The sequence below is a fragment of the Gekko japonicus genome, unplaced genomic scaffold, assembly GCF_001447785.1.
Source record: "Gekko japonicus isolate JY-2015 unplaced genomic scaffold, Gekko_japonicus_V1.1 scaffold685, whole genome shotgun sequence".
Lineage (NCBI taxonomy): Eukaryota > Metazoa > Chordata > Lepidosauria > Squamata > Gekkonidae > Gekko > Gekko japonicus.
Window position 1 is genome coordinate 593,327 of NW_015169795.1, and position 20,606 is coordinate 613,932.

The 20,606-nt window shown below is 42.3% G+C and overlaps 2 protein-coding genes across 2 annotated transcripts in view; one reads left to right on the plus strand and one right to left on the minus strand.

Moving 5' to 3' along the window:
- Positions 1-10,708, plus strand: part of ZDHHC20 (zinc finger, DHHC-type containing 20) — a 65,927-nt gene extending 55,219 nt beyond the window's left edge. Inside the window, exons 11-13 of the mRNA XM_015417049.1 lie at positions 2,252-2,367; positions 2,921-3,001; positions 4,255-10,708. Coding sequence (XP_015272535.1) covers positions 2,252-2,367; positions 2,921-2,958 — 154 coding nt within the window. The 3' untranslated portion in view covers positions 2,959-3,001; positions 4,255-10,708. The remainder of the gene's footprint in view (positions 1-2,251; positions 2,368-2,920; positions 3,002-4,254) is intronic.
- A 1,667-nt stretch (positions 10,709-12,375) lies between these two features.
- MRPL57 (mitochondrial ribosomal protein L57) lies at positions 12,376-17,817 on the minus strand. Its single transcript, XM_015417048.1, has 2 exons — positions 17,750-17,817; positions 12,376-12,900 (listed from the first exon to the last, which is right to left on the minus strand). Exon 2 carries the CDS (start codon positions 12,896-12,898, stop codon positions 12,584-12,586), a length of 315 nt encoding a protein of 104 aa, XP_015272534.1. The 5' UTR covers positions 12,899-12,900; positions 17,750-17,817; the 3' UTR covers positions 12,376-12,583.
- Between the last annotated feature and the right edge of the window lie 2,789 nt (positions 17,818-20,606).

Consider the following 20,606-nt stretch of genomic DNA (forward strand, 5'->3'; position numbering starts at 1 on the left):
GATAGAAGTGTAATAATAATTTACTCATTGTTGCAAGAGCCAATAAGATTTGAGTTTGATGGGGATTGGGCAAATTGATCTAAGGAACTGAAAGAGTATTAGCAAGCTCAGTGGTTAAGGATTTGAATAGAGCTCTTTATAGTCCAATCCTGAGGACACTTCCCTGGGAGTAAGCCCCCTTGGATAGACCTCAGTAGGATGTCTCTGTTAGACTGATGAGGAATTGTTATAGGAAGGGGATAAACAATTAAAGTATATGAGAGTCTGAAAATGTAATACAAGTTTCTGTGGAGTGCCTCCCCTATTGTATCACACAGACCTTGCAATAGCATTGTAGCTAACCCCACCTAAGAAACTTCTATGCTGTTTCTATAATTTCTAAAATGTACTTCACACCAACTGTGCATCTCCATTCCTTTCTAATTCCTCTCAACTATGTACAGCTTTCTATTTCGTGCTTCATTTGGACCGCTTTGCTTTCTCAGGTCCTAGACTCCTTCTTTTCTATAACCATGGATCTACATCCCCTTTTTCAACTCTCTAAAGTCAGAGCAGTTTGGCCAGTGGCAACCCTCTGCCTGTCCAGGAAGTTCAACTAAATACCACTAAAGGTTTTGTCTCCACTGCTACATCACTTAATGCATCACAATATAGGTTAATGTTCATGCTATAATTTATGATGCTTTAGTTTGGGAGATCTGTTTTCTTAGTCATATCAGTTGGTGCTATTTTCCCCCTGTAAATTCCTCTTCCATCCCAATGGACTCTGCTGCTCACATGTTGTCTGTCAATCCCCTCTTTATCCCACCCTTCCTCCAGTCTCCCTTCCCTTATATTGACCTCACAACAATGGCAATATCACCCAGCCTGATGAAGGGAGCTTTGACTCTTGGAAACTTATTCCCTAAAACTCTTGTTGGTCTCTAATCTGCTACTTGACTCAAATATAACTGTCCCAGTAAGTGTCATGCAAAATGTAGATCTGAACATGGGTCTCCTCAATCCATACTGGTCTTCATGCCATTGGTCCATCTACTTCAGCATTGTCTGCTCTGATCCAGGTGATCGCTAGAGATTCACACAGAGAAAGATCCTTTCCAACACCTGTTTTCTTAGACCTTCTCGGTTTAAACCTTTACCCTTTGGCACACAAAGCATGATTTCTCTACCATCAGTCCATCAGTGAAAACCTGTCACGAAAAAGTGTTCTCCCTATCTTGAGACCTAGGATACTTCTGGTTCTAAATAAACTTTCTTCTTGCCATCCATTTTTATGAACAATGTCGTTCAACTGCCTTATACTGAATCATACCCTTGTCTACTCAGACTGGCTGTGGTGGTACAGGATCTCAGGCTGAGGTCTTTCACATCACCTAAACTTGATCATTTTACCTGGAGATGCCAGGGATTGAACCAGTTTGGTGTAGTATTTAAGTGCGCGGACTCTAATCTGGGAGAACCGGGTTTTATTCCCCGCTCCTCCACTTGCACCTACTGGATGACCTTGGGCAAGCCATAGTTCTGGCACAGCTGTTCTTGAAAAAGAGCAGTTTCTGTCAGAGCTCTCTCAGCCCCACCTAGCTCACAGGATGTCTGTTGTGGGGAGGGGAAGGGGAAGGAGTTTATAAGCCGCTCTGAGACTCCCTTGGGTAGTGAAGGGTGGGGTATAAATCCAATCTCCATCTTCTTCTTCGCCTTCTTCGTCTTCTTTTTGCAAAGCAGAGGCTCTGCCACTGAGCCATGGCCCCTCCATCTTTCAGAGGCTGAATTTAAAAAATAAAATGCATGGTACCCTCCTGAGAACTTTGTGTTATCCCCTGTCCATTAGCACCAGCCTACTTTGAGAAACACTAGTAGTATTTTGTACAGGAATGAGACTGAAAAAGAAATTTGCAAGTGTTTGTGTCTTTGATAAGATTTACAGCAGAAGTTCAATTAAGAACATCTTGTTTATATAAAATGGCTCGATTTGTCTAAGACTAGGGTTTTTTTCTCCTCCTCCTTGACCCCTCCAAACAGGCTATCTTTCCAGCTCCCTATTCTGGCTACTTAATTCCTTGCACATCCTTTTTGTTTCTCTTCAGAAGTTCACAGTTGTCTCGTGTTCCCATGAGAGACACTAGAAATATGATCAATAATATTTGATATGCAGTTGTCTTCCAAATTCTAGGTTGTTTCTTTAAAGAAAGGTTTGAAGGGCAAACCATTGTGGTGGTAGAATCCAACCTCTGACAGCACTTCTGTTTTCCAGCTCTGGCCCCAGTCAGCCGTTTCCCACTAGACCACTCAGCGAGTCCCAGAATCGTTTGCTAGCCAATGAAAACCAGTGGCCAGAAGTCAGCTCGGAAGAAGAAAATGTTAAATCAGGTATTGAATGTTAATTTTGTCGTAATACAAAGAGTCCAACCATCTGGATTCCACAGAACATGCAAGAACTCTTGCACAAGCAGAAACACGAGAGTAATCACTAGGGATGGGCATGAACCAGAAAAATGCGGTCCGTGGCCAAACCATGAACTGAATCGAACTGGGAGGTTCATTCACGAACCGAACTGGTTTGTGGCTCTGCAAATCCCATTGAAAGGGACCGCAGTCCCTTTAAATGGGGTTTGTGGAAAGCTCAAAAAACATCTGAGTGCCAGGGAGCGACCTGGTGCCAAACTGAAAAAAAATCTCTACTTGCTCTCACGATAGGTCTTGCACTAACAGAACTGCATTAAGTAAAACTTCTCTTCCAATATCACATGGTGGCATCCAACCCAGTGTTCTGATTTTATTTTTAATCCTTGTAAAGATTTAGTCTTAGACGGGGGGCGGGGGAATCTTATATAAAGTAATGTAAGCAAAGAACTCAAGTGTTTTCACTCGTTTACCATGTAACTTGTGCCTTATACTGTTGTCCTTCTGTATTTTGGTGTAGATGTTAAAAAGCATATTATAGTTACATTGGAAAGCTGATCTTGGTTTCCATATCCAGCCCTCATAAGAAGAGGAAAGAATGGTAAGGTACACAAAATAATTTCTGCTTGGAAATAATAATTCATTGTAGCCTAACAAATAAATAAAATTGTCTTGAGCACAGTGAGCACATCACTGAGCACTTTAACTTTGATAAAATGGTTGTTTTTATGTGTTTAAATGTTTTATATTTGGCACATGGGGCCCTTGTTTGTTAGCCGCCCTGAGCCCGTTCGCGGGGAGGGCGGGATAAAAATATAATAAATAAATAAATAAATAAAATTGAGTGGAAAAAAAATTATAGGGTAGAAGCATGATTAAGCAATAGAGGTGGGCAAGAATATTGCCCTCTGCCTGCTATTTTTCTTAGACTGGCTAAAATGCAGTTCAGACTTATTTCCAGTCTGTACTTTGGCTTAGATGAATAAGCCTTGGGTTTCCATCCTTCTTCCCCTCACACACCACATTCCCTCCCTTCCTGTTTTACAGCATGATATTTTTCCATTCCATCTGAACCAGCAAACACCAGTTTCCAAGTGACCCCAATCCAGAATTGCAAACCATGGTCCGATCATATTGCAAAAGTCAAGTACAGCCCATAGTTTTCCAGTTCTGAAAAGGGAAAGAATTCGTGTATGGGACTGGGAGGAAGAGAAGTGAATGTGCAGGCTACCTGAGGCTCATTCATGTAATACCAGACCAAAGGTTAGCGATGCACATGAAACAATAGCTGCTGTTTGCTTTCACCACAGGGACCGAGACGTGGAGCTTCTTTTTACAGCTAGAGCTCCACCTGAAGTACCTTTGTGCCCAGTGCTTCTTCCTTAACATGGAGTAGCCACTATCAGCCTCCATGCAGCTGGGATTAGGGAAAAGAATTTCCACTTTTATTCACTCTTGACAAATCAACTGTTAGCGATAGAGCTGTCACGTAAGCAGATTTAAAGCAGTAGACAGTGGACTGCAGCAAGGAACATTCAAGAATACAAGACTGAACTGTTCTCAGATGACACTCACGGAACATAAACAGCTTCCATCTGGATAGAAATTAGTTTCTTATGCAATTTCTAGCTTGCCAGGCAGAGGCTGCATGGGTGGAAAGAAAATGGTGGCACAAGACGGTGCGTCCTTCAGTATTTTCTACAGTCCTTCCTTTAACATGGGCAGCAGGTCATAGAATGATACTTGCCTAGGTTTGCATGCAATGTAGGTAGCTTGGACTTGTCTGCTTTCTCATCTCTCTGTATATTCATCCAATATTACACTTAAACCAATTTTAACTTTTCTTCCTAATAGGTTTCTACAATACATTTGTGCTTGGATATTACTTAATTTTGTATGGAAGACACTGATATATCAATAGAACAGTGCAAGCATGTTAACAGGATATGAAAAATGAAATCCATGTACGGTGTACAATGGATGCTCATAAGCACTACTACAGAGCGGGAAGTTTGACTGATGCCTTAAGATTCTCGATGTGCATTTCGCAACATGGACAAGCCGCTACCAAAGGGCCAAATCCTGAAATGCCCTGAAAGGGTGCGCAAGACTCAATATGCAGAAACTATGCATTCCAGCTGTATTGCAATGGAGGGGACTAATTCTGCAAAAATCATGTGGAAGACGGTGCTGTGCCAGTGTTATGCAGAAGTTATTTTCATAGCAGTTCTCGGGGGGGGGGGGATGTCCAGTATACCAACATGGAACATGGCCATTAAACCTGCCCAGGGCAACTATGTGTGATCCAGATACCACCTGGTGGACTAGTGGCATGGTGCGGTTTTACTTCCTTCATCACCATTATCAACTAATGAGAGGAACTGGTAAGTGTCACTAAGAAGCCCACTGAAGATCCTGGCTTTTTAGTCCACTCTAATATTAAAGTCCTCTTCCTTCAGACTTCCTTTTTTCCAATATAATACATAATCAAACGAGCAAGGTTAATCAATTGCTTGTTTGTTTTCAGAATTTAGGCCCACTGTCAGTCCGGAGAATGAGTTCCCTCATTTTTCATTTGTCTTTTTTTAAAAAGCCAATATTTTAATTTCTTCACTGTTTGGTCTAAGCCGTGTAATTCATAACCCCGTGTAGGCATGTTTACCTGAATGTTTTTACCAGGTCTTCCTGACTGTTAGTCCTAAAATACAAATCCCATCTAAAGCTAGTAGGTAGCATGTTCTTAGATTTCTTTCAGGCCAAGTCCAGAGACCACACGCTTATTTCCTTTAAGAGAAGGGAAGCATGTTTATAGTATCCGATGTAGAAATAGATTCCACAAGGATCTTTCCCAGGAGTATTACTCAGATATGGTAGAGAAGGAGACACGGAAGGGAAAAGGATTATCTCACACTTGAATGCAGCCGCTTTGCTTCCTAGGATTCTAAGGCCTTTCCAACAATCTCATTGATTCTAGGTCCTTCTGACCTTGGGCACAAATCCTTATCTGAGCAAGTAATGTAATGTAACAGGAATGTAATCATGATGATCAGTTCACTAAGGGCACTGAGATATTAGAAGCATGACTGCTGGGGTGGGGGAGGGCAGGGGAGATACCTTTTTAGATAGTTATCTAGATATCCTGTCTTGAGGACTCTATATACCTCATGAATTAATTTTAAAATGTACAAAATTCAATTCTGGATGTAACAAGATAACTTATTTAATCTCTGTGAATACAGCCACCAAAAAGCCAAACCAAATAGATTTGCCAGAAGGAGCAGTATTGGGAACTTTTGTCTTACATATCACCATTCTAAGATCCCCCCCCCCCAATGAAGGTGCTTCTTGGTTAATCCTAAAGATCACAGGAGAGCATGGGAGTGGAAAGGGCAACAGTCCATTAAGGAAGGCAGCTTAGTTCAAAACTATGGTGTGAACTGTGTCTGGAACTGTGGTGTGAACTGTGTCTGGAAACAGGAAGCTAGTACAGATAGTGAAGTGTGAGTGTAACAGGCTTGCAACAAGCCATCTGTTTGTTTCACTCCCGAGCTCACTTCAGATGTCAGGACAAGCTGCAGTTAAACTGTGATCAGTCACAACCAGTTTATTCCTTTATTCACATGCATTCTTCCCACCTCCTCTACTGTACGAAGTTTGACCAAACTGATACAAGCAGGTGATAGAAGCAGGATTTGTATGGAGTGAACAAATTCCAATTCAACAAGATTCCTGCAATTTTGATGTCCCAAGTGAACTGGAGCTTGATCAGGCCAGAAAGGTAAACTCCCATGCACTAGAGGTAAGAGGAGTGAGGGGCACACACAAACACAGAAACAAACCTGTGTTAGTGTCCAGTCGGAGGTTAGCCTGTGATTTCACAGCTACCTTATAGTCTTCTGAGCCAACTCCATACAGAGTATGAATATGCAGATTTCAAGTGTGGAATACATAAGTCATCAGATTCACATCTACCAGCCAAAATGGGGGGGGGAACCTTGTGTACATTATTTCTACTTGAAAAATCATAGTAATAGTGATAGATTTAGGCGTGTGCCAAGGCCTTCATCTTATGGGACAACCTACTTCTGCCTCTCCTTTGCCCCTTTCAAAGTTGCTAGCCATGTAGGCTATTTAGTTTTAGCTTCCTTTCCACCACCACCACCCCAGAATTTTGCTGTTTCTGCTCAGATAAAACTGGAAAAGAAACAATTTGACTTTCTTTTATGATTTAATTGTAACATTTGTACCAATACCAAAATGAAAAGGCATTGCAGTGATGAAAATGTAAAAGGTATTCACAAAACCGGGGGTATAAAGATAAGATTCAGCTTGCTGTTCCTGTTGGATCCTCATAGACTCTAATGAGCTGCAGGACCTCAGCCAGGTCAAAAATGTGGCCTGCTGAGAGTGCATCTCCAAAGGTCATATATCGTAACAGAAGGAAAGACAACGTGGACCTCTGCCGTAAGCTGGGTCTTTCTTTACTACTGTAACTCATTTCCATTCCCATCCTTAAGCAATCTCGTTAGAGAGCAGCTCAGCAGCCTTGAAGCCTAACTTCACAATCATGTAAGAATGATCCTTCCAATTGATTCTTTGTCGTACATCATCAGAATCCAACACAGCAGTGCTCTGGGTAAACAAGGAGCAATTGTTTTGCACTGAAATCTGCAAATGCAAGTAGTAGTCACGTGGCACCTTTATGCTAACAACGTCTTAGTGAGCCAGCTTTGTCAGATGCCTGAAGTAGGCGGTTTCCTAAAAAGCTGTGCCCCAAGACTATTTGTTGTTTTTTGCACCAGACTAGCTGTCCCTCCAAATCTGCAAGGAAATTGGCTGCTTAGCAGTCCTCCTAGTTGCTTTCATTATAGGTTTCTGCAGCTGTATCCACCCTGACATTTTTATTTTTCCTTCAACTTGGCATAACTATACACTGGCAGTCTCTTAATGGCCCCTCCCCAAACCACATAAAAATCAGTATGCTTTGTCAGTCCTCTTACTCAATATGATTTAGTTATATTGAAAATAGCTCTAAATTGACTTAAGGGCATATACACCAATTCTTGAGTGACTTCTAGTTCACGATCAGCATTCAGTTGTTCAGCATGTGGTTTAGCTTACAACAAATTGCTTACACCTCTGAAGCTTCAGCTAGCAGTTTAGAAGGCCTGAGGGTGACTGTGCATCATCCGGATGGTATTGGCAGAAACATAAAATAGGATTTAAATTTGGAAGACAAAATTCTGATATCAAATTCTCTGGTGTGTAATTATTTTGTTTTATTAAACTCTTACAAATTAAAAACCTAGATGGAAAAGGGGAAATCTGGCCCCCTTTCCAAACCTTAACCAATGCAGCATTTATATGAAATTCCATTTTTGCATGATGTAAAATAGCATTTTTTCACAATTTTACCGTAAAATGAGAGAGGAGCCTTGGTGACCTATCAGACCTTGTGTCAAACCATGCAGGATGCAAAAGATCCCTGATTAGGCCTTCTCCTGGGTTAGGCCCAGGACTGCTTTGAAGATAGAGTTGTCAATATGAGATATTTAACCCTTTCCTCCCATGCCTCTTAAATAATTGATGGATGGGCTGACTGCTCTCAGTGCTGAAATTGACATCTGTCCTGTTGCTCAGGTACTAGGATTTGACCCCATTCCCTGCACAAAACAGCCAGTGCTTTGGCTTAAGTACAATGAGGAAAGCTCTTACATGGCACATAAGCAACTTGCAGGTGCTTCTGTAGTCCATGTAACAACAGAGGTGATGAGGCTACTGCTGATTTCTAAAGTCCCATCATAAGCCCTGCATAGTCATCTTGTACCATCTAGGAGCTGTAACAAAAGGATTGCCTCTGATATATAGTAGGGTGGAGCTGTCCTGCTCTGCCCTCTTTAAGAGTGCCTCAGCCTGTACTTCACCAGCTTCAAAGGGGACAGGATGGGACTAAGTAAATCTCGGGAGCCAAACTATACACTATGTCAACTACAGCAAATTTCTTTTTATGGTATCACATTGTTACATATGCAAGTTACATAAAATTAGTGGGTAACAGGGTTCTCTTTGTAATGTGTACATAGGATTAAAGGCCCATATTCACTTTTATGAATATTAGGTGTCCAGATTATCAGAATTATGCATTTCTCTCTTTTCAGTCCTGTTGGGGTCACTGAAAACTCCACTGTCAATGTTTAATATTTTAGTTTGTTCTGCAGTCCTTAAACCACTATGAAAAGATTCCGTTAAAAATTAATGAAATTACCAGACTAATTGTGTATTAGATCAACAGTGGACTTTTAAAAAAGAGTACCTAAAATACTTATTGCATGGACATTTTGCCAGTCACCCTAAATGATACCAAAGAGTAGAATATAAAGTTTTGTTATACTGAAATACACATTTACAGGCTTAACTTCAATGCTTTACCTTCAAAGCATTTTTCTGGTGAATGAGGCTAGTATCAACAGAGCAATTTGAGGATCATACAGTATATTTACAAAACAGCCTGTTGTACACTTTATTTTATAGATGCCTCTAAAAATCCTTCTCCATACAGCAATTGTTAAACTGCATTTCTGTTGAAAGTATTGAGTTAGTCAAATGCCCAAGAGGCTCTTTATATGAGATACCAGCCAAAATGCACTAAATGAAGTTGTATCATAGCCACCTAACAATACATCCTCTGCATCAATGTAGATGCCCAGTTTATTTCCCAGATATTATATTACTTGAATCTTGTAAATAGTAAGAAGAGTCTGACCATGTTTACAAAATTACTGAAGATCATTCAGCAAACAGTGAGATAAATGTACAGTAATGTTAACATGTTAAGATGTTGTCAGGATCCTCTTTGTTTTGACACCAAAGAGCTAGTAGCCTACACATTTTATATGGTTTGCGTTATGTTCCAATTCTGGGATTACACAAAGACTGGTCTCTAGTAAGTAGTTTAAGGATTGCAGCCTTTACCTTAATCCTAAATCTCTTTACTTGGAAGTCCATACAGTGGATTTTCATGTACATGTTTAAGGATTGCGGGTGTAGCAAACAGATAATCTAGTTTCATCACTTCCCCCAGTGTAAAATTCCATAACCACAGAATGAACATCCCTGGTTTAATTTCTAGGACTGCTTCAACCTGCGTGTTTACCAGTGCACACATCAGATGCAATACATTGCACTGTATTTCTAGTAAGGTGTCTGCGAGTATTTTATTTAACTATCAGTATCCTAATTGTACTAAGTAAAGTTGCAAGTATTCAATTTAAATTGTGAGGTTAGAGGATACATAATGTGAATAACATCTTTTTATGTTGCCTATAGGAATATTCCTATGCACAAAAACATTGCAATTAATAGTTTAATACTTCAAAGTGACTTTTTAAATGGGCTTTTATAAATACACAAGTACACAGATCACTTTGCCTGAAACTTTCTTACTTTTAATTGTACCTTGTAATATCCTCATGTATGTTTTCCAGCAATGTAATAATTTTAGATCATGTTGAATATTTTGTAAATCAAAGTGCAGACTTCCATTCATATCTTAATTATGACTCATGACCAAGGGAAAATGCATAATCTTTAAGCCCTTCGTTGCCAAAGTGGTGATACATTAATGGATTATGACACAACGAATGCAAAAGAAACTAAATAAATACCTTAAATAAGTTCTTTGTAGTGTATTTCTCAATACTGGAAGTGGGAAAGATTTAAAAGGTTAATTGAAATAGCATAATGGGGAACCATGGGTTAGAGGGACATCGTGCAAAGAAATATTTTAAAATTTGGAACCTTGGGGTCTGCAAGCCCAACCTAAATAATAGCAACAGCCAGAAGGAAGACATGACAGCTGAAGGAACCATCACCATTATTGGAACGTATCTTCGACTCCCGTCCCATGAGTGGTGTGAATAGAGTAATATGGTGCGCCCTTGATAGGTGATCCTTCTAATTAAGTTGTTATCCATTGAAACCAGTAGGCACCCAGTATAAGACAAAAGGAAGCGCCTGTCAAACCTCAACCAACCTACAAATGTGTTACAAGCTAACAACGGCTTTGAAAACTTAGACTATACAAAAGAATAGGTCCAGCAAAAGCTGGTAGCTACCACACCAAGTCATATACCAGATGCTGGGGATTAATAGGGATAGCCCTTATTCCTACACAGATGTGATGTCTCATGTTGTCTTTTGGTATCTCACCCACTAGATTGTAAAATCTTCGGAGCAGGAACCTGTTCTCCCCCCCCCCCTTCAAATGTTAGGACTACACTGGAAATTAGCAGTAATATGTATTTTTAAAATGCCCAAATTGTAGTGCTCCCAATATATCTGGCTTCCAAACTGAATATTGAACTATGTGAGCCACTGGCAACTCATGTTCTTATTTTCACAATTGAAGGAAAATGTTGACAAAGCTCAAGCAGTTGTTCAGTACAAACTATAAGAAGAGTTGGTTTTTATACCCCACTTTTCCCTAAGGAGTCTCCAAGCAACTTAAGTCGCCTTCCCTTCTCCCCCCCCCCCCCAATTTCCCTATGAAGAAAGGTTAAAGCACTTGGGGCTCTTTAGCTTGGAGAAATGACGGTTAAGGGGTGACATGATCGAGGTTTGTAAGATTATGCATGGGATAAAGCAGGTAGAGAGAAATAAGTTCTTTTCTCCCTTTCTCACAATACAAGAACTCGTGGGCACTCAGTGAAATTCCTGAGCAGTCAGGTTAGAACAGATAAAAGGAAGTACTACTTCACCCAAAGTGTGATTAACACATGGAATTCACTGCCACAGGAGGTGGTAGCGGCTAGAAGCATGGATAGCTTCAAGAGGGAATTAGAAAAACATATGGAGCAGAGATCCATCAGTGGCTATTAGCCACAAGGTATAGATAGGAACTCTGGGGCAAGTGATGATCTGTATTCTTGGTGCTTGGTGGGGACAACAGTGGGAGGGCTTCTAGTGTCCTAGCCCCACTGATGGACCTCCTGAGGGCACCTGGTATTTGTGGCCACTGTGTGACAGAATGCTGGACTGGATGGGCCACTGGCCTGATCCAACATTGGCTTCTCTTATGTTCTTATGACTGGCCCAAGGTCACCCAGCTGGCTTCATGTGGAGGAGTGGGGAATCAAACTTGGTTCTCCAGATTAGAGTCCTCCACTCTTGGCCACTGCACCATGCTAGCTTACTAAGAGTGCTGGCCAAGGGGAGAAACTCACAATTGAAAATAAGGTATTCAGATGTTTAAAGACCTGAATACAACGTAAGAGCATTTAAGCATTTAAGTTAGAATGACCATCCAAATCAAAATATTTTTAAGTCACTGTTTTTATGCAGCCGTTTAAAGACCTTGGAGAAAAACAGTAGGAAGTGGATAATTATTTAGTATTGTAGGAATGTCAAATATTAAGGATAAGAACAATCAGAATATCGGGGAGTTTTCCTTCTTAGAATCTTTCCCAATAACCTTTATTCTCACCCACCCCAACTCCTAACACATGTGACCCAATATTACACAGAAGCTTCCTGTTTTACAAATAAACAGAGGGCCACATGGGTACATAATATGTGTACAACCAGACTTTGCTGTTTTATGGATATTAAAGGGCTTGGGTCAGGTAGCTTGTGCAAATGCTTTGCTAGGGCAAGTGACTTCAACCTGGAATGTGGGGAAAAAATGCCCCAAAGGTGGGGGGCTGCATCACTTCCTTAACCTCCTATTCCAGTGTTTTTAGAGATCACCTGCTTTATGCAGTCCCCATTTTGTTGTTCAGAGAATGCCAACCTGACTACTTCTTCCATGGGAAGATATTCAGTAAGCATACTACTAAAGTTTTGGGAAGTAAAAAATGCATAACTTGACAAAAAGTATTCTTTTTTTGACAAAAAGTCCATAATTTGACAAAAAGTATTCATGCAACGAACATGAAATTAAGCAAACTCCAGAGAACGGCAGAAGACAGGAGGGCCAAGCGTGATGTGGTCCATGGGGTCGTGAAGAGTCAGACTCGACTGTGCAACTGAACAACGACAACAATTCTTCACAGTGTTGATTAAATAAGAGACTCATAATTAAAGAACAAATTATTTGTTAACAAGCTTTACTGTAACTGATTACTGTTGCTGGACATGGATATAAACAGTCCAACTGATCAGAGAACAGAGTTCAATAAACGGGTATTTAAGAGCTTTCCCATTTCTTGGTCACATTAAGATGGTTGAGGTGTTCTGTGGCATACTTATGCTCAGGGAAATTAGATGTTAATGCCGCTCTCCTTGCTTCTCGGATTTCCTGCCAACGCTCTTCATTATGGCGATACTCCTGCTCTCGAGTCATGTATGGCCGGCTCAGCCAATATTCATTTTCAGCTTCAATTTCCAACCTTTTAATCATCCTGAGCTTCATTCCCAAAGAAACAAACCTTGGCCGTCTGTGTTTGCCAATCCATTGTCTCCCAGGAATTCTGTTTCGAAGCAGCGCCACAGTGAGAAACATTCCTTTAAAAGTAAAAGATGACATTTGATGTCTTGAAAATTAATAGCAGCAAGTGAATATTCTTTTAGTTAGCAACTCAAGCTTAAAGAGATGCACTAGGCACTGGTGGAGATGGATTAGAAAATTCAACTTCTAGCTATAAACACACCTGTATCCTGTTTTATCCCTATCAGGGAATCCAGCAGGTACATCTTAACTGGGCAGAGCTAATACTCCTTCACCAATGGCCAAGCACCCTGTCCCAAGTTCTCTGTGGATTGTACAGAACTTGAGGGAGCAAATGAGTGTTCTCTCACTTTGAGCTAGGTCTGTGGAATCAAGCATGCCAAAGGATGGATCTTTTCTTACTTCATACCAGACAATGCAGGTCCTTCTCATTGTTTCCCTATTGCTTACGTATCCATGTGCAGTGGGAACGGATACAGGCTGCGTCTAAATTCTCACTGCGGTGATGATTCTGTTTCTGAATGGACCACTTCGGTCTGCAAGTAGGGGACAACATGACAATGCATACAAAAATAACCCTGCACAGAAAATTAGATGTCAGCAAGAAAGGTTCTGCTTAGCTTTCTCCCTGCCACATCTGTGGAGGAACTGGTGTATGTGGAATAAACAGCAGAGCCAGAATGGTGTGCCGGTTAAGGTATCAGACCAGTATCTGGGAGACTCAGGTCTGAATCCCTAGTCTGCCATGGAGGTTTGCTGGCTGAATCCAGAACCAGGTATACCATCTCAGTGACAAATAGGCCTGTCCTAACTGTACCAGATAAACCTCTCTAAGCAGCTAACTGACCATAAAGGGCAGAAAGACTGTCTAACCAAACCTCATGTTAAAAAAACCCTCTTATCTAGGACAACATGAGTATTCCATAATAACTCAAGCAGCAGTTTCGCTATGCTATGTGACAAGAAAGCAGAAGAGAAAACTGAATGCAGGTGCATACTTTCTCCCTCATGGGAATGCAAAGGATGTAAAGAGATAGGGATTTCAACCTCAACTCCCAATTACAATCCAGCCACATGAATCTGGAGTATTAGGAGAATGATCTTGTAAGGCTAAGACACCTGTACGAGATGCATGATTTTTATAAGAATCTGTGTAGCTTGTTTTATTTATTCTGACCTTTTAGGAACAAGGTGGGCCAAGCAGAAACTAAAAAAACAAAAGACTGGTCTTGTCTATACAAGCATAAATTCCACTGGATTTACTTTTTGCCTGAATAAGAATCAAGCTGCACAATCCACACTACTAGCACAGATGTCAGCTCAACTTTTCCCTCCAATGGGGCTGGCAGAGTCTCCTCTAGGCCAAAGCCTCTGAACAAAGCCACAATTTAGGCAGTACTTTTTGGCATAAGTTTCCATCAGCTTGAGGTCCTAGCATAGAAAATTTAATGTATACAGAGGCCAAAATTCAATATAATCAAATTATTTAATCCCACTGATTCAACAGTTTTAACTCTGTTGGATTGGGGCCAGAGTGTTTCATTTCAGTAAATCATAAATGCTTGGTGGGGGAAGAGAGGCTTCAATCTCATATGAAGATATGCAGAACTATGTATTATCTGATATTTTAGATGTAAAAGGGATACCATTATAACACACCTGTTTTCTCTAAACAGTAAACTAACCATGACAGTTTTCCTTTGAAATGTACAAATGTTTAATCCCACAATGGATCTAGTTGAATCAATAACAGATTATTTGTCACACAAAAACAAGGAGGGGGGAAGAGCTGGAAAGAAAACAAATTAACTATTGAGAGTAATTTACCATCAACATCTATGAGAAAATAGGGGCAATTACAGAACATACAGTGATGACATGAACCTAGCTGAGCATCTGGCTGCACTTAAATGAAACTGACTGCAGGGACAGCTGCAACAAATGGCAACTAGGATGATACAGCAGTTATAGTGTTGGACTAAGATATTATGGAACCCGGTTCAAAACCTTGCACTACCAGGAAACTTGCTGGGTGACCCTGGAGCAGCTCCTATCTCTTACAACAGGGCTGCCGGGAGGTCTAAACAGCAGAGAGGAAGCCACTGTATGCCACTCTGAGCTCCTTAGAGGAAGACAAGATAGAGATGTACTAACTCAATAAATACTAGAACAAATTTAGAAACCAATGGCACCTTTCAGACCAAAGTCTGATTCAAGGTATGAGCTTTCATGTGCTCTCACACATTCTCAGATACACAGAAATGGAAGATAGATTCAGGTAGGTAGCCATGTTGGTCTGAAGCAGCAGAACAAAGCAATGGAAGGTTAATAGTTCAAACTTATAGACAAAGAATAAACAGTAAATTAGCATGTAACATGGTGAAGATGTTTTAAGATATGCAGAGACATGCTAATTTGCTGTTCAGCCTCTGTCTGTAAGTTTGAACTGTTACCTTCCATTTCAATGTATCTGAGGTAGTCTGCATGCACACGAAAGTTCATACCTTGAATAAAACTTTGTTGGTCTTAAAGGTGCCACTGGACTCCAGGCCTGTAGCTACAGTGGGGCTTTCAGGGGCTCTGCCCCCTTTCTTAAAGGCACAGTCCCATAAGAATTTCTTCTGTAAATGCTTTTTTCCAATTATTTTAAAACATTCTTAAAAGGTGTATGCTCCTTTAAGCAGAGTGGGGTGCTGTAGTTGACTAATGCCTGCACTGAGCAAGGGGGTTGGAGTAGGCAACTTCTAGGATCCCTTCTAACTCTGTTTCTGCCTAAGTGTTAACTTTCTTGACTACAGAAGTCATCACCCACACCTGCCAGCTCATTATCAGAATTGTTGCTTAGGCTGGCAGAAGTGATTAACTTTCAGCAACTGAGAACTGTCATCTAAACTGGTTGACAGTTTGCAATTTAGAGACTTATCCTAGTAACAGCTTTCTATTGACTAAATGGTTAAGACTCTGTCTCGAAGCTCTCTTCAACTTCCACCCTGCTGCTATGTAGTGAGAAGAATAGCCAGGTAGGTTTTTTGTTTTGGTTTGCATTCCTTGCTGGACTGTATACGTTCTTTCCCTCATCTATGTGTTGTTTGTCCTTTGTTTTGTAAATAAAAGTTTTATGTGTTTTTATACAAATTGGAGAGTTTACTGGCCAAACCCAGATAAGTATTTCCAGTGCCAGCCTACCATATACCAGAAAAATTATTCTCCTTTCACCCCCTTTCTCAGCCTGCTTTTGCCACACTCTGGGGCTAAGATTTGCAGAAGCCTCTATGCTTTGATTTTAAAAGGCTTGATTCCACAGTAGCTAATCCTCAGAATTCTGGCTTTTCTTTCTCTGCTGAGAACTGCAGCCCCACCCCAAAAGAAAAAAATTGGCCCCGAAAGCCACAAAATCCTGGCTACTGGCGTGTTGGATTCTAATTTTGTTCTACTGCTTCAGACCAACACAGCTGCCCACCTGAAACTATCAATAAATGCTAGAATCATATGACCCTGACCTGATTCACTGAGGAACTTCTTGGCCCTGGTCACACGGGAGGGTTTGGCCCAAAAGAGGGATGGATCGGGGGCGCAGCAAACAGGCGCGATCCCACCGCAACATCTGGGAATCGGCGCGCACCCGTTCCCAATCCGTCCCTTCAGAACGAAAATGCAGTGCAAAAAAGAACCTACTAACTGGTAGGACTTACCTGAAGCACCGCAGCAAGCGCGGGCATGAGATCGCCGGCGCGCTTGTCTGCAGGAGCAATCGAGGCTCCCGGCCGAACTGCGCACACGCACACATGCGCAGTTTGGCTGCCTCGCTCTCCTTTCAGTGGCGGGGAGGAACTGCGTGGGGGCTCAGGGGGTCTGTGTGATCCCGCCACCACGGGTCTGTTTTGGTGCGGCTTTGAAAAGCCGCACTTTGGCCGTACTTCTCCCCCACACACACACACTTGAGCTCTTTGCAAAAACAGGTAATTTAAAACTAATATTTATTAGTTTTAAATTACCTGTTTTTGCAAAGAGCTCAAGTGTGTGTGTGTGGGGGAGAAGTACGGCCAAAGTGCGGCTTTTCAAAGCCGCACCAAAACAGACACGTGGTGGCGGGATCACACAGATCCCCTGAGCCCCCCCGCAGTTCCTCCCCGCCACTGAAAGGAGAGCGAGGCAGCCAAACTGCGCATGTGTCAAACTGCCTCGATTGCTCCTGCAGACGAGCGCGCCGGCGATCTCATGGCCGCGCTTGCTGCGGTGCTTCAGGTAAGTCCTACCAGTTAGTAGGTTCTTTTTTGCACTGCATTTTCGTTCTGAAGGGACGGATCGGGAACGGGTGCGCGAACAGGTAATTTAAAACTAATAAATATTAGTTTTAAATTACCTGTTTTTGCAAAGAGCTCAAGTCGTATTCCCCAATTCCATCCTCACAACAACCTTGTGAAGTAATACAACCAATTTAGAGTCCAATGGCACCTTATTCCTTATTCAAGGTATGAGCTTTCGTGTGCACGCACCCTTTACCAAATACGGATCTACCTTGTGAAGTAAGTTAAAGAGGCGGTGAATGGTCTGAAAATTATATAATGGGTAAAGGGGGGTTTGAACCAAGAGTCCCTCGGTGGTAGGGAATATTCTAACGATTTATCTTTGCAATGGCTAACTTCCTTGCTCTTTACACTTAACACCGCCAGCCTATGGCCTACGAGATTTTTAATAAGAAAATGCGAGGGAGCAAATAACGCCATGCCAGGCTGGATCCAGCCCGTAGCCTACGCAACACACTGAAGGCAGCTCCATCCCCACCACCATTTCCATGTGACAGCGAGGACTACCACTAGGGAAGGCGGGAAAGGAATCCAGTCGCCTCTCGTCCTTCCTTTCATCCACTCCAGCTCCCACAGGGGCCCTTCTTCGAGAACTCACCGAATACCAAACGGCCCGCCGCCTCCCCAGCAGCAGCCCTGGAGGATTCAAGATGGCGCCGCCCGACAAGAACCCGCTCGGTTTGCTGCTCTCGCGAGGCCGCCTGCGCGCTTGCTGGAATGACCAATCGGGGTCTTTGTTGTTGAGAGGGATTCAAAGCGCGAGGCGGGACGCTGTAAGGAGGAAACGGCTGTTGCTGGAGCGGGTGGGGCGCGCGCGGTCGGGCTTGGGGGGGACTGGCAGAGTGGGCTTCTCCCGCTCCCCTCTTTCGGTGTAGGGTTGTTGGGGAGGTAGGGCTCGTAATTCTTGTTCATTTGCGTGGAGGTAAACGGGGAACACTTACTAGAAGCTCACCGTGTGTGTGTGTGTCAGGTAGGTTTCTTGTCCTCCTCCTTTATACTGTATTGTTTCCTGGGTGTATTGTATTGTTTGTGTTTCATCGTGCTCTGAAATCGAGGTTGTGTGATATACTATTTCTGTTTCCTTTTCTTTTTAATGTGAAATCCGGTTTTATTGCATGGATCGTTACATGCTGTCTTTATTGTTGTTTCCTATAGCTCCTCCTTGAGTTTCAGTAAGAAAAGGTATAGGGTTAAATGACGAATGAAGAAGACAAACTAAGGACAAGTTTATCCGGGCTTGTTGCCCGTGATAGCTAAATAAAGGCAGTACAGTTTTGTGCGTTTCTGTTGTTCTCCCTTCTCTCTGTTTCCTCCTCAAACCAATTTAGCAACGGGCAGCTCAATAAGCAGAAGCCTAGTGATTCTAGCATGAACTTTCCTGAATCAAAGCTCACTTCTTCAAATGCTAACAGAGGTTTCCCATGGCTGTTTAGAGTCAAGAAAATGGTCCGGAAGGCTTAAACCAGTCCCCCCCCCCTTGTGCCATAGATCTGATCTGGAATGCCTCAGGTTGCCAACTCTGGGTTGAGAAATTCCTGGAGCTTTGGTTGTGGGGTTTGAGGAAGGACTTTAATGGGGTATTATGCCATAGAGTCCTTCCTCAAAGCAGCCGTTTTCTCCAGTGGGGCTGGTCTATGTGGTCTGGCACCCCTAGTTGGTATGCCTGATGGCCCATTTTGGGAAGGGGAAATCAGTAGGAGCTGTGGGGATACACAACTGTTTTAGCATTAGATAGCAGGCACCGGAGGTTTAAAAAAGGAATGCTACCTTTTAATGCCTGACGGAAAGTTGGCCGCTATCGTAAGTAGGCCGTAGACTGGAAGACCGGACTCTGATCCAGTACAACAGCTGTACTTAAATTGTCATTACTTATAGAAGCCCGCAGACTCTACATGCATAAAATGTACAGTCAATGTCGTAACGTCTGTTGATGGTATTATCAGTCCTCAACAATAGCCCAGCTATCGGTTACGGGGTTGAACATTGTGACTTTTGCTAAGAATCTTGTTCAGATGGAGCATACGCTTAGTCTTCCAGTAGCGGAGAGGCAGGGGTTGTGATGCAATGGTGGTCTTAAATCTAGAGGTGAAACCTTGTTAGGTTATTGCACCAAAATTAAACAGTGGTACTGCAAGAAGTCAATCCTAAAAGAAATCAACCCTGACTGTTCCCTGGAAGGCCAGATACTGAAGCTGTGGCCACCAAATGAGAAGGGAGCACTCACTGGAGAAGACCCTGATGCTGGGAAAGATTGAATGTCAAAGAAGAAGGGGACGGCAAAGGATGAGATGGTTAGACAGTGTTATTGAGGCAATGAACATGAATTTAAGCAAACTTCGAAGTACGACGGAAGACAGGAGGACCTGGCGTGATGTGGTCCATGGGGTCGCGAAGAGTCGGACTCGACTGTGCAACTGAACAAAACCACCTGTTTAATTTTGTATATTCTGGCATCAGCTTTTGTAGGAGAGAGCCATAAGGCAGAGTGTGAAGCGGTTCCCCTCACTTCAGATATGCAAGGGTTGGTGGGGAAAGACAGCCCTGCATACTCAGAAGCAATCTGATAATTCTGAAGGTTGTTGTTACATACAATATAGCTATTGATATTATATGTGTGTGCGTGTGTGTGCAGTAGAGCATAATGCTTATAGTGGCTCTTATGATTGATGACTGAGTCTCCATTAGCCTCAGAAAGTACCACTGGTATAGCATGAAAAGTCTGAGGACTTTTTGTAATTTTTCCAATGGAAAATTAGGAAGATTTGGGGAGGAGTGGGGGGAAAGACTTTATGAATTGTGAGGGGGCGAGTGAAATGTGCTGAGATTGCATAGGGTGCAGATGGTTGCAGCTATGTCTCACTTTAATATTAGGTATATGCCATTTAGTACAGTTTTATACGCTGAACCAGGGGTCATTTCCTGCAGGAGCGCACAGGAATGGAGCTCTGGCAGTAAAGAGTCCAGGGGGCGGGCACATGCAACAAGCCCCGCCCCCTGCTCCCAGCAGCCCTGGGCCACAAGAATCTGCGCGGTCCCCGTCCCCCCCATAGCTAGCAATCTAGAACAGTCCAGTGGAGCCTGAGCAGTGGGTATTGCCTTCTGACACACTTCCGGTGATACCAGGGGGTGTGGCATATGCAAATAAGTTATGCTAATGAGTTGTGCTAATGAGCTCCTGCACCTCTTTTTCTACAAAATGTGAATTTTGTTAAAGCAGAAAAAAAATTAGCTAGGTTTGAAAGGAAAGTAAGTAGTGCATATATTTCAGTTTTCCTAACATTTCTTTCGGGGGGGGGGGGGGTCGCAGTTAATTTCCATGGCTTCAGAAATTTCCGGAAGTGTTACATCTCTCTTTAAAAGTAAAAAATAATTTCTTGTGTTCATTGATTTAGATAAGATTGAAGATTAGCTCTGAAGGAGGCATGTTCCATCATGTTTAAAAACTATTTTGCTTT